The 14,498-nt window shown below is 42.1% G+C and overlaps 1 protein-coding gene across 1 annotated transcript in view; it reads right to left on the bottom strand.

Moving 5' to 3' along the window:
• Positions 1-397: 397 nt before the first annotated feature.
• UROC1 (urocanate hydratase 1) overlaps positions 398-14,498 on the bottom strand; it is a 45,092-nt gene continuing 30,991 nt past the window's right edge. Inside the window, exons 15-20 of the mRNA XM_063348315.1 lie at positions 13,923-13,993; positions 12,868-12,966; positions 11,051-11,150; positions 8,108-8,189; positions 2,730-2,829; positions 398-638 (exon numbers count right to left, since the gene is read on the bottom strand). Of these exons, the coding sequence (XP_063204385.1) occupies positions 498-638; positions 2,730-2,829; positions 8,108-8,189; positions 11,051-11,150; positions 12,868-12,966; positions 13,923-13,993 (593 nt within the window). The 3' untranslated portion in view covers positions 398-497. The remainder of the gene's footprint in view (positions 639-2,729; positions 2,830-8,107; positions 8,190-11,050; positions 11,151-12,867; positions 12,967-13,922; positions 13,994-14,498) is intronic.

The raw sequence follows: 14,498 nt of genomic DNA, 5'->3' as shown, positions 1-14,498 counted from the left end.
TTGAGCCTAGCACATGTGATATCAGCACATCCTCCACCAGCTGAGCAATACGTTTGTTTACACACTCACATGTTTGGCTACTGGATTTCATGGCTCTTCGCTGACAGCAGCGGCCTCTGAATTAGAATGAAGACCGTATTTGATCAACCAGACCTAAGAGTCTCCTTAATTTATGAATTATAAGGAATAAGTGAATATATTAATTTTTTTTCCATTTAATTTTCAGGGACAAAATTCCAGTTCCTTTCCTTACAAGGAGTAGTTTCTTATTGCAAACACTGTTCCAAACATGTTAGTGAAAAGACTGTTCCTGACATCAGTGGACCTGTCACAGACAGATACGGGTTTGTGCCATTAACAAGTTAAAGGGGGGAAAAAAGAACTCACATGGAAGAGACATTTGCAAGGCTTTTATCATTTGGCCAGAGAGCAAAATAGGATATCAAGAAAGCAACATCAAATGTATCTGCAAGGACAACATCGCACTAGGAATACCATTAACATTTCAGGGCTTGCTCCAAGATGTTCTCGTCCACCACCTTGTGAGGGAGAGTCACCTTCAGCGTGGCGTTCTCCTTCATTGCTTGGCAGATCGTTTCATAAGCGTAGTCATTGCCCGACCAGCAGCGTCTGGCGACCTGTCAGACCAGAAAATCAATGGGTGTAAAAATTCCGCATTTCTCTTGCCACATCCATCTTACACAATATTTGCGCAAACGCTGGCACCCAATTTCATGACAATAAATCTTTCAACCCTCTGCCACTTTCTACTTTCCTGACTGATTTTGGCGGTCATTTTTGTAATACCTGCTTCATTTTTATGAGTAGTATTTGCATAGACTTGCTACATTTTCATGCAGAAGCATCACATTGGACAGATCATATTGGTAGAGCTCGGTACCTTATAAACTTTACAAAACTGTCTCACTAAAAATAATTGTGCACTCCATCCCAGCTCTGTAAAACTAGCACTTGCTTTAGGTAACAGCATCATTTAAGCAATCGATGCTTTTGTATTGGGATAAATATTTAAAAAGAAAAACGTCACCCAATGCATTTTCAAACTATGAAATCAAAGAGACAGATTCTCTGCTGGCACATAAGGATGAAACTCTATGAATAGCCAGGGAACTGGTAAACACCTCTTCCAACCGCAAAGCTCTGCATTTTGATCTGTGGACAAGCAAGATTCCCCAGATGAAAAAAAGGTAATATTTGGCACAAAGAAAAGAAGTCCTTCCCTCTATTCAGTGCCTTACAAGTCTCTATTATGAATTGCAAATCAGTGTCTGAAATATTGAGGCTCAAAAGCGTTCAAGAAAGAAAATGCTTGGGTTCCAATTTAGCAAAATATTTAAGCATATGATTAATGTAAGCCTAACAAGCTCCCAGGACCAGAGCAATAACAGCTAGAAATGAGCTTTCAAGCTAACAACTCAGTTTCCCTGACACTCAACCTATGTTTTTTCCTGGCAGTATATTTTCAAGGGTAAACGCCAGTTTCTTTCAGTCTTGTATATAATATGGGTAGCATTCTCAGATTGTCCTTTTTCAACATGTATGTGGAGGAGCAGGTCTCTTGCTTGCTCAGAGCAGCAAAAGATTTATTGGGCTTTTAATAGTCTGTCTCTGATACACAGTGCATGTTAAGGGTTTGTCTTCACTACTCTAATCTACAAATTAATATAGTTGTCTTCCTTCTTCTTCCTTAATAATTTACTAATGTGTTGTTTCAGGTCTAGGACAGAGAATACGTGCAAATTGTTCCTCCTCCTCTCCTACCCCTTGCCATGCCAGGGCTTATGGGGAGGAAAAAAAAACGTTTAGGTCTAAAACAAGAAGGAATTCTGCAATTCTTGTGAGAAGTAAAACACAACAGATCATGTCAGCATTGGCGAGCAGCTCCCTCAATACATCAGGTCCTTGTGAGGTTTTGTGACTGAAAAGCAACGGGTTTTGTCCTTTAATTGGACTACACATTACTATGTCCTGCTGATTAGGTTCCCTTCAAGTATTGAATCAAAACCTCTCTGCCACTTCAAAGATGGGATCCTAGTCTTAAATCTAGTCCTGAACAGGATCTATCTGGACGCTAATGGAATGCAAAAGCTCTAATGGTAGCAAGGGCGGGATGAGCTGGCAGTTAAATGACGAACCTTTCAAGATGCCTAGAGCTCGAAGTTAGGAATAGACGAAACTAAAATTCATATAGTTGTCGATTGTATTACGTAGGCAAACAACAATGTCAACATGTCTAACAAAATTATCATAAGCATTCTTGCCTTTCTGCTTAAAAAAAATAACAAAACGCACACTGATATATGTGGAAACTATTGGGCTCCAAGATATTGTAAAGTCAGAAGGGGTAGTTCTGACACTTTACGGTGAGTTCCTTACCCAAAAATTATTTAGCCTTTTTTATTGACTTAAAGTCCTTTGAAGTTGGAGAAAAAAAAAACCACCAAACAACCAAACAAAACAACTTGTTGGCTTTAGTGGAATCAGGCTCATAACCACCCATATTCACAGCAGTGAACACAATGAGTCTCTCAGCCCATTAGGATTATTCCCGGGATACAAAAAGACAGATCCCAAAAAAATCCTGCCTGAGTGCTCATACTCCCATTCAGTTAAAATCAAAAAGAGCACTGGAACCTGAGTACCTAAATAAACATAGTCCCAGGGGCAGGAAGATACCAAAGTGAACATGTATAATGAGTTTTGCTTACTCCATTGGAAACATCCCAGCTGAGCATCATCTTAGCCCGTTCTTCAGCCTCCGTGGACCCATCCAAAACCAGGCCAAAACCCCCATTCATCACTTCACCCCTGAAAAATATAAATGTGAGAGGATTAAATCAAAATAATTCAAACCAATCCTACAAAATTCACAGGAGTTAATTTGTTCGGTTGCACTGCAAGAAGAAGGATAAGAACCTAGAAACGGTGCTGAATAAGAAACTCTATCAGTGACCTTTTATACTCACAAAAAGAAAAAAAGGGGGAAAAAAAAAGGGAATCTAGGAGGGCAAAGGCCTAGTTTTCTGACCTGCAGCAAACCTACTGCACATTTCTTGTAATGCCCAGCTAGCAGTCAGTAACTGCTCCAAGCTTGAGTGGCAAAAATTAAGCTTGTGCTGCAGCCCCTGCAGACTGCATGCTGTACTGGCTCTAGAAACAAGCAAAGAAAGGTTAGTGCTGCTGATGGGCTGCAGAGTTACCTCTCTCAGGGTATTTCTAAAGGTTAAGCTGCTCACGTTTGCTACACTAGAGCCTGCCATATAGACAGGATCACGAGGAGGACTGTGTACTTATTGAAGCAGACAGATGGATCTATTTATATTCTCTCAGGACAAATGAGAGAGCATAAGTATTTTATTAAAAAAGCGTTAACCACCACTTAATGCACATCTGCCTCGATCATTTCAAAAACAGTCATTCATTTTGTATGAGATCCATAGCTGTTTAAAGACATCGGTGCCAACTTCTCGGGAAGCAGACATACTGGCAGAAGAAGAACAGAAATATGTTAAAACGAACAGATTATACTTGGGAGAAATACCAGTCTGGTTTTAAAAGGACAGGGAAAACACGTAGAGCAAAACATCTTGTCTGACTTCAGAGTCTGGCCTGCGCAAGTTCTTGTTTCACTGCATATGGTGAATAGCGGTGAATGCAGTTGGATAATGATCTGTTGCTGTAAATCTATGAGAGTTCTGGCATTATAACTCGGCATCAGCAATACCTGAGGGACGGGGCATATCACACAACACCACACGGTGTGAGAGGCTACTAATGGAGAACCCTGGAGGCAGGATTTTGTCCTCTGTGATTTATAGCTAGTATGATGAATAAGTTTACAAAATTTACATAGAATAACATCAGACATATCCCTGAACCAGGCAGGAGTTAGGTGTCTTCTTGTCCAGGAAGGAATCATTTCTTACTATGTATTTTCCAGCAGTAACTTGAGCTTCTCAGGAAATGGAGAAATGAGGCTACATTGGAGCCTCACAGACCTGGGATCTACTTCCTGAAACTGGAACTCCCATTTTCCTGTTTTCAGTGTAATATTGTTACTTATGTGATGTCAATTCCCTTTCACTAGTTGTATACGTTACTTGTGTGCTAAGTAGGGCCCTATCGCGTAGCTGAGCAAGGAACTTAGAGCTGCAGATCTCGCCATCACGGTGCCATTCTGTGAATTCCCTCCACTTCACCGTTATTGGGTTTATCATTATTACAAATACATTTTCTATTGGAAGGCACAGTTTTCTTGAAACTGACAGTTCTCAGAGCAGAATGTCAGTGAATGAATCAGTTTCTCATCTTTATCAGGAACCTTTGAAACAAAATCATGTTTTCAATTGAGATGTTTGAATGTTGCAAGCTCTGACTCTTCAAAATAAAATGTTTCTTTTTGATTGACACTGTCAATGCTTTTCAACCTGGAATTTTACTCCCAGGATCTTTTTACTGTGTGAAATCTTTCTTTAGTTCTGCTCTTCGTCTCACTTTAGGATGAAAATAAACATCCAAACATCTGCATTTCTTGCAAATTCTACTTTTTGAATAGCTCATATTGTTACTGTTTTCTCCAAAAGAGGGGACCAGGCTGGATGACAACATCACAAATGTAATTATACCAAGACAAGGGCCAGTTACCGCGCCATCCTCTGCTGCTTCTGTGTACAGAGACCAAATGAACACTATCCTCTACTGCCAGAGTACCAAGCTAGAGTACTCGTAGAATGTCAGTGATGCCATTGCGATGTAATTGGGATCACCGTGTGAGCACACCTCGAGACAGCCTATTGGCAATATCAGATAATAAGAAAATCAGACCTCTGGACCAGTGCTTTATAAAGATATTCCGCATGGGAAGATGATATTTTTTCAGGAGCAGAGATCCCCTCTGTGCACAGAATCCCAAAGAGCATCCTTTGAAGCTGAGGCATGAACAGTGAGTGTCTGATCTCGCTTGCAGTCCATAAATTCAGAGCCTCTTCATTGATTTCCATGGAGTTACTCCAGTGTAAATCAGAATCACGCATCAGAATCTGTCCTACTGTCTAAAAATCACTCATAAATTAAATGCCAATGTTTGTTAGCATGGATTTTCTAGCAAAACCTCTCACTTTTAAAGGGGAACTCTCCGCCTTCATTAGCATTGAGTCACATTTTCAGGTAATTAAAGAAACATGTGGCATTTTGACCTAAGCTACCTCCTATAATTTCCAGATGTCTCCTCCTAAGCTGATCAAAGAAAACAAGGCCTCTCTCACAATCAAGATGTCACACTATCAACAGTGCAGTTTGATTCTTAAATTGCTTCTGCCTTTTTGTTACTACAGGTTACTCAGGCTCTGTGCTAATATACATTCTCCTGCAAATAAACAGGCAGCAAGAATGAATAACATTCATTTGCTCTAATTATAGTCAAGACTATGTTAATCTTAAGTCTCTCAAACAGCACATGTGATGCAGATTCCAGCTAAATAAATATTAATCCCGCTTTTTCTGTTTGTCCCACAAGGCTATAGCACAGGAAAATGATAACAGGTAAAAGGCACTTCTGTAGTCTTGTGGGAAGACACGGCAGATGTGCCAGCAGTTCCAGGCAAGCCCAGCCTCTGCAGGGAGGGCTGGCAGCTGAACGCAGCGCAGTTGCCATTTCTGAACTCCCTGAAGAGAAACTTGCCAATGACAACTTGATTTCTCTCTAATCACATGCGTATTTGTTTATAAATATAAATATAAATATATGAGCTTCCGCGTCCAATTTCACATTTCCAAATCAGCTGATGACAAGAAGATTTTGTCAGGCACATGGAGATTTCTTTATGGCAAAGTCAGATGGACTTTTAGCTCTCCAGAGAAAAAGAAAAACAGGGTCCTAAAACCTAAAGGCATCTGTCTCTTCCAGGCAAAGACAGTGATTTGTTATGGTTGGGGGTTGGTTTTGCTTCTTTTACCAGCTTTAAATTATTCCTCTCTTTAGAAGGCAAGGGGTGCATGCGTTAACTAGCCAGGGTGGTGCCACAAGTAGTTAAGTGGAGCAGAACCACCTGCTGTGCCATGGCTTTCGGGGGCTCTCCAGACCACAGCATCTAATGACACGACATTGTGACCATGCCGGAGTCCCAGCATGGTGGCTGATTAAGGCTTGTGCAGAGACAGGCCTAATTTTCAGGCTCTGCATTCTTCACTGAAGCACAGTAATTCAATCACAGAGGGCTACGGCTGCTCCCGAGAGCAAGGTGAGCAGATACGGTGCCACAATGACAAGTCACTAAGCAGCCATAGGAAATGTCAAAAAAGGATAACCAAACCCTGTTTTTCCATTGATATTTTGATTTCAGAGAATAGCCACATGCTAATTTTCTGACCCATTCCATAAATGACAACATCTCTGCTCTGCCTTGGGGAAGAGCTTCTTTCTAATGATGTAACTCCACTTAAGAAACAACTAAAACAATACAACCGAAATTGCAGCGTGGTCAGTGCCAGTCTTCCAGAAGGAAGGGCAGTCTCACCATTCAGTCAATGTCTCTTTGAATTGCTCAGAGAGACAGAAATGAGCAGGAGGGATTGGCCTTACAGAGGCCAGAGAGACAGGGAATATGATCTTTTGTATCCTTTGAATTAAGGATCATCAATGCACAGCACATCCATGGCAGAAGCAATTATTTTACTAATTGTAATAATTATTATTACCATAAAAATATTCCAAATGTTTTGCACAACAGGTATTAGAAAGTGATTTTCTTTGCTTGTATTTCAAAAGCAGATATTTTAAGGTGTTAAACTCAGATAAGGCCATTCAGACAGATGTAGTCTGCTGCTAGCTCTGGAGCCAGATGTCCAGAGTAAGCGGATATTCTTGTATGTATTTTCCATTCAGAATTACGGAATTTGTGAATAAAATCCTGGCCATGGTGGTTGTTATCGCTGAAATCAGTAAAGTCAGATTTTCACTCCATGCGTCTAAGCCCTCAAAAAGCTTTTTTTTATCCCACTGTTTGATTTTGCTCTTACATACCTTCTATTCAGTAGTTACTTCACTGAAATCAAAGGAGTTAAAGTACAGGAGAGGGAATTCTCCATCTGACTTGAGGGATATTTTCTAGATCCAGTTCATCCAGATGAGTAATAATTAAGTATCATCACGTGTCTCTGAGGATAACATCACTACAAGTTCTTTGGCTTGCGGTTGTTGGCATATTCCAGAGCTGGATGGAATGGAGAAGTGGGAGGATTCACTACAGTATTTAATAGAGGGTTGTGCCCCTTTTGACTGGCGACACCACAAAATGAGGATAGGACTGCAAATGGGAGAGACTTTGCTGGACTGTGCTGGAAAGGACAAACCAGAACGGAAGACTGCAGTGTGGCCAGGCTCTCCTTTTCCCTACACCTCTGCCAGTCCGGAGTGGCATAGGAAGGAGATCGTTTTCCCTCTCCACACATGACATTTCTTTCATCCTGCATCTCATTTTAGGCATTGCTTTTAGTTGTGCATCTTACGTGAAGGAGGCGTTTAATCCAGTCCTTGCTTGGCTGTGGTATTTTACCCTTCCAGGCACGAGCAAGGGGAGAAAGAAGACAGGGGGGTTTGCTGACACCTGGGCTGCTTTGTATCAATAACCCCTCGTGGCACTTTAGCACATGGGCGTTTATATTGGGGTCCTAAGGTCACAGATTTAAATACAGCTTAAGGGGAAACCTAAACATAATCCATCCACTAACACTCTGGCCGTGGATGTGTGAAGGCAACTTTGGAAGCTGGATCTGTTCAGAAAGACCAAGGCAGACTGTCCTCGTTTGGCAAATGAAGTTCTCCAAACTGTGGCCAATGTCCAAAACACTTTTTCTAGACATATGGGCATTAGTTACAAAAGCCTCATACAACACCACACTTTACCTTATTGTACATCCTTTCAGCCGTTGTCTCCAAACCCATCCTTCCCGTGATCATGGTATTGTACCACTCCAGTAATACAGACATCTTTTCTGCAATTCCCCTCCTGCCCCTCCTCCCCACTACACACACAGCAGCGGTAACAGGATTGAGAGGCCAGCTTTAGAAACGTAAATAAGCTCTTACCAGCCAACTCCACCACCATTGTGCAATGCGACCCAGGTGGCTCCTCTGAACGCGTCTCCTACAAAATTTTGTACCGCCATATCTAGGAGGAGAAGAAAGGTGTTATGGCTCTGACGTGCTGCATTCATTTTTATGTCGTGGTGCCCACTCCTTCCACTGGCACTTTGATTATGGCTGTGTGAAGGCAGTGCTGGAGGCAGGGTTTACTCACAGCTTCTCTCACAGATATACAGTGAGCATCTCATTCTTGGGAGGAACAGGCAAGAGAGGTTTTCCTCCCACCCTTTGCCCCTACACTGCAAATGCCAGTTTCACGCTGTGGATTGTGAGGACTCCGGTGCTTTCTGCGTTTGTGATCCAATTCAAGCAGTTGAAGAACCTAACCACTCCTCAGCTGGGAGATACCTCCTGAGGGTGGAGAGAGACACAATCCTTTCCTCGGGGATGCCTCAGTCATGGAAGAACAATCTGGACACATCCATGTGGAGGGTTTCAAAATCGGGGGGGGGACACACCTGGAAAACTACACACCTTGCAATTCTCAGAAGCCTGAAGTATTTTCAGATCAGACTGCAGGGTTAATTCAGCCCTGTGCGGAAAGCCAGTGTAAAGGTAAGGAGATGCATTTTGGGAACACAGTTGGGATGAAAGTGATATTTGGCCCCGATTCTCTGGACATGGGGGAATTTTACCCTGAACATGAATGGCTGAAATCACACAGGAGGTTTCTTCAGTTATTAAAAAAAAAAAAAAGAAGAAAAATAATTTAGCAGACAAATGTCATTTGACTGATGTCAAATGCATGATTTCCACTGAAATGTTCACTAGAATTTTGTACGTTCACTAGAATTTGTGCTAAAGGAGATACCCAGAGAGGTAGAAAGAGGTACACACAGAGGATAACAGGGTAAAACTTACTGAAAACATTTGTCCAGATTTAATTCAGGACAGATATAATAGATCATTTGCTGTGCTTTTAACAGCAAAAAATAAGAGACAAACAGCAATATCCCCACCAGCCACATTTGCAGACCCACAGTTGTTTCACATCTAATGGAAAAATGAGTTTACTTGAGCACTTAATCTATGTTAAACCCTGTCAAAAGCCCCATTATGGCATCTTTCATCTGGCATTATGTCACTTTAATAACCCAATTATCATAATTACAGTGCTGTCAAGAGGGAATGGGAGAGATCAAAATCCCCATATTCTAAAAATGCACAGATTTCTTCCTCAGCCACTAGTATGGTAAGAGCGGAGGTTGGACAAGAAGCATGGCAAGTGGACTAATGATGCAATAACGTGCTGCTCCTTGGCTTCGATAAAGGTCACAAACTGTGCAGATGTCTGTGCTGAAGTACACTTTGCCAAGCGGCGATGACCCATGTTTGCCAAGGATCAGGCTGAGGTACTCACTGCAAAACAAAATAAGGGAGGCAAACACTCTGGAAAATTACCGTGTGCTAGAGAGGAGCCAATTTCAACCGAACCGGCCCAAATATGGTGTTAAAAAAACAGGAAAGAAGGGAGAGGGGAAGACCTAAGATGTCCTTTTATTACCTCCAGAGGGTCATCTGGTAAAACAGGGTTAGGCCTGGTTTCAAAGACCAGTGAAATCAGTGGTCAACAGCTTTACATAAGCCCTTGGAGAAGGCAAATGGTTCATGTAAATCACAAAAGGCAAAGAAAAACACCTAACATGATGAGCAATGGGGTTTTAGCAAGCCTTATTTCTATTGCCCTCTTCTGAGGGCACTGCCTGGGGTTTCCTTACGTTGCTAAGCCCTTTGGTGGAGACTTTGCTTTGGATTGCTCTTCTCTGCACAGCTGCGCCATTTTCTCACAGCTTGTCAGAACCAAACATTATTTGAGGCATCGATCCATCTGGCCTATTAGAACTAGCCAACGTACTCAAGAAGTGTTGAAGTGGGGCTGGTAGACACAGCTAAAAGCCTCATTTCATCAGGAAATCCAGTTAAGATAGCAGGGAACTTTCCTCCTTAAAATTGAGCCATTATGAATTCCCATAATGGAAGTAATTCAATATGCTCGGCTATCTCTATCATAATTTCTCCCTCTACAGCAGCTTGTCTCCTCCAGTCTCAAGCCACTTTGTGACTGTCAGTTCGTGACATGCGGAAACGCTACTGGGCGAAAGCTGTTATCATAATTTCCACTTTATGGATGGAAAATTGAGGAAGATTTAGGTTACAAATTGCTTAGTGCTTCACACATTTTTTCAGGTCTCCAATCTGATATTTCTTTGGGTTTATTTTTCTAATATTTCACAAACTTAAAAGCAGAGTCTGGTTAGCTCAGGTCAGGTGTACAGAATTAAAGGCTCCTTTTGTACAGCAAACCTACGTGATTTGCCCACAGTCACACTGTAAGTGAGCAACAAGGCTTGGAGTTTAATCCAGAACGCCTGACTTCCATTCTTATGCTTTTACTATCAAAGTATGTTCCTTTATGACCAGAAAAGTTCCTTTCAGAAACTCCAGACTCTCAGGCAATGAAATGAACACAGCTGTGAATCTTTTTGCTTTAAGCAAAATGCCATCATAGACCTGATTTTGATTTTGTGGATCCCAAGGAAATACAGCTGTAATTCTGCTCAGATCAGCTCCTTGAAATAGCGAGGTGCAAAATTAAAATCAAACAGAAGATACAGTCCTGAGATAGACTGCTCTCCATTTACATTCAGGTAAATCTGGTGCATCTTCATTGAATTTTCAGCATTGTTCTGGATCTCTCCTATTTAATTAGCTCCACATTCATGTCTGTATCACTATTAAATCCCACAAAGTTTCTCAGGAAGTCTGATTAATTGGGATTAAGGGGTTAAACAAAAACATTTTTAAGTGTTGCATAAAAACCCGATTTTTCTTTTAAAGCAATTTCCTGGTTTGCCCAGACAGACAAGCCTCAGCTGCTCTACTGACCTGCACAAAAGGCTGATCCATCGTAAATGTTTGACGTTTCTCTGTAAGGACTGTCGGTCCCACTCACATCATGGTGATCTCTGCTGAGGACGACTGGAGCCTGCAAAAAGCCAAGGACAAGAACATGGAATCATTCACGGACTGTCAATGCTACCAAGGATCATCACTTGCTGAATTCACGTCTGTCATTTCAAACCCCAGCTTTGTTCCTTTTCCTAAACCCCCTGAAACACATTCTCTGCCTGCTATTAATTATTATAAAACACTTGTTCACATACTGTTCATGAAAGCCACCATCCTTTCATAACTAAGAACAAGAGCTTGTTTTTATGCCAATGGCATCCTCAAAGGAGGGCAGGCAGAGGAGGGGAAGCAGTATGGCTATTTCACCTGAGCATTTCTTTGCTGAAATTTCAAAGACGTTTCAGTGTGCAAAAATCTTCATTCAAAAATAGTTCTTATTTGCTGTTGAAAATGAAAACTAACAGTAAGAAATTTTACACTTGTTCATTATTTTGGAAGACCTCGAGACTGAAACTAAGTTAACAATGAAAATCAGTGATTTCACGTAGCTCAAACGAGTCCTTTCTTGGTCTGGAATTTAGCTGACAGTATGAATCTAGACCAGCTTGCAGGTCTTCATTAGCATTTGCCACGCACAGCGTTTACATGAGAGTAACTCACTCTTGGCGTGGTGCGGTCTGGAATTGGCTGGCTCTGGTTTATGCTGGCAGTGAATTAGGAAGTCATTGAAAATAGACAGGAGCACGCAGCTTGCGAGAGGGGAACGGAGATTTGCAGAAACGAAAAAAGAGGGACGCAACAAAGTCTAAAGGGCCTGGGAGTGTGACCTTGTCAGTCATAGCTCCACGGGAGTGCTCTGTCTGCTCAGGTTTATTTTGTGAGACTAGCTTGCAGTGACGTTCATTTTGAATCCCGAGAAGGTCAACAACATTTGAAATATTTTAACAAACATTTTCTGAGTAACACAAATCAGACCTTTTCTAGCTAGAATCCATTCTAAGTTTTACTTGAGTTTGCCGCTCTAAAAAGGGTAATTGTAATTCAGCTATAGAAGAGATGGAGATGAATGAGTGAACACATCTTGGTCTAATGCTGCAGTACACACAGCAAGTAATGGCTATAATTACTGAGTGGTACCTTCAGGATTTTGGTCTCCCAGGACGTCACATCGTACATCTACCTACAATACTCATGAAGAACTTAGAAAACCCCTATACAGTCTTGCCCACAGTATGTAATTTTACAGTGGGGTTTTATTCAGATGATTAAGATATTGCACACTAGATTGGCAGCATCAAGCCTAATGATTTCCTTCATTCACACACGCAACGCAAATGAAAATTGATTGCAGAGCTGGCTGTAGCCTTAATATGGGTGAACGCGAGGGACAGAGGGCAAGAAGCACTGGGCAGTGGCACAGTCTCTTGTACACTGAATGTTTGGGGCGCTGCTGAAGAGTTACACTCCCTGTCCTGCGTTTTCAGCAAATCACAGCAGGATACATTGTGCTTGTAGATTCCCAAATAGAAAATAAGGTAGATTCCCAACCTGAAATAAAAGGTAGCATATTTCAGAGAGTCTCTAAACCCACCTCTCTTCTATTATGTAGCGCAATACTGGTAACAGGCAGAGAGGAGGACTGAGCTCTAATTCATGCTAACAGAACACTGGTCCCATGTAAATGGCAGGCACTTCTCCTCTCACTGGTTGAACCTTTCTCCTTTCCCACCTGCCACGCCAGTCCCAGATACTAAACACAATTACCGGTCCATATCAAGACAAAAAAGACAAACCTTAATCCTTCCTTCGGAAATCGCTCGATTAATAGCCACAGCTATAGACACACGACCTCTCTGATCGGAATATAAGATTCTAGCTTGAGAGCCAACAACCTGGAAAATAAAAATGCCAGAGCGATAAGGTTCTCTGTGCAAGTGGCTTATCTTCAGGCCCCAGACAAACGGAGTCACAGGACTGACCCCTTCTGTAGGAGAAAGTGAAGATTATTTCTTCGTCAACATCCAGTTTCCAGAAAAAAAAGAAATTAAAGTCCCCCTTTGAACTGAGTTTTATCTCCCCTCACACAATCAGTGAGATTTATTTCTGTATGCAGCTGCTACTGTCCAATAAATCCCACTTTTTAAATCAGCCTGATTGGTAGGCTATAATCCCTCTATCAACAAATCCCTTATCAACAGCAGAGAAGCGGAGGTTTGGAGCTGGCGATGGTGGGCTGGAAGGGAAGAGAAATACAGAATGGCAAGGAATGGCAAAGAACATCTGTGCTGCACAGCTATGCTCCTCTCCAGCTTCTACCCCACAGACCAATCTGGCTTCCAGATGAGGAGAGCACATGTGAGCCCGGCAGTGTTACCGGTTATCTTCACAGCGAGAGCCTGCCCTAGAAGAAAAACAAAGGGTGCTTCACTGGCATCCTGCTTCCCACAGTGCAAAAGGGCGGCAGTTCTTTGGCCTCATCACCTGGTCTAAAAAGGGTCCTGGAAACTGCAGGCATGAAGAAGCTGGGCCAAAACAACGCCTAGAAGGACATTTTGAATAGTGCTCTGCATGAAAGGTAGCTACAAATGAGCTGTAGGGTGAATCATTGACTCCAGATATAAGACTGGAGTCAATGGATTATTCGAGCACTTCAAGATGAGGAAGAGAAGGGAAAGAACTACTTCAGCTCACCCTAAAACCCTGCTGTGGAGAGATGTTTAAGTTCTCAGCCCTGCGAGTTACAGACAGCGTTTTCAGTCACGCCCATTTCTGCTTTTCACTCCAGCATTCCCAAACCGCGTTCTGAACCAGGAGCAGTCACACGTGCTGAAGGAGGTTGTGCACTTACCAAGCTGTGCCTTCCAGCTTCCCGAATCCAGCGGATGTTGTCATGGTACTGCTGCTTCACAGATGTGCTCACTTGCAAGAGAAAGTAAGAAAAGAAAAGAGGCTTTGAAAATGAATGCAATATGCTCTAAATTTAATTTAATTCATCTGACAGCACTAGGAAGTCAAATTCTACTCTCAGATACAAGCATGCATATAGGAAATGATATATAGAGTCTTCTGTGCAGCTGATGCAGTAACTGGTACCATATATTTAGAGAAAGGTAGGAGATGTCACCCAGGAGACAGCTGGAACTCCCATTCAGATCTTTCGCAAACTAAATTAAACCTCGAAATATGGGTTCATAGTTGGTCACCTGGCTTGATGCCTACTAAATGCCCGATCCCTTTCTGAGCATCTGCTAAATTAGTAGCTTTAGCAAACTCTGTGACAGTGGGTACTACAGTCCCGTCTTGCATCAGGCAGTAAATAATTCCTTTGAGTCAGCCAGCAGAAATTCTCAGAAGCAGCTGGCAATACATACTTGAGGCTAAGTGACACCAATGCTGGGATATAGATTTATAGCAGAGCAGTTGC

Source organism: Chroicocephalus ridibundus, chromosome 10, assembly GCF_963924245.1.
Source record: "Chroicocephalus ridibundus chromosome 10, bChrRid1.1, whole genome shotgun sequence".
NCBI classification, from domain to species: Eukaryota; Metazoa; Chordata; class Aves; order Charadriiformes; family Laridae; genus Chroicocephalus; species Chroicocephalus ridibundus.
Note: the sequence above shows the minus strand (reverse complement) of the source record. Positions and strands in the feature narration are given on the sequence as shown.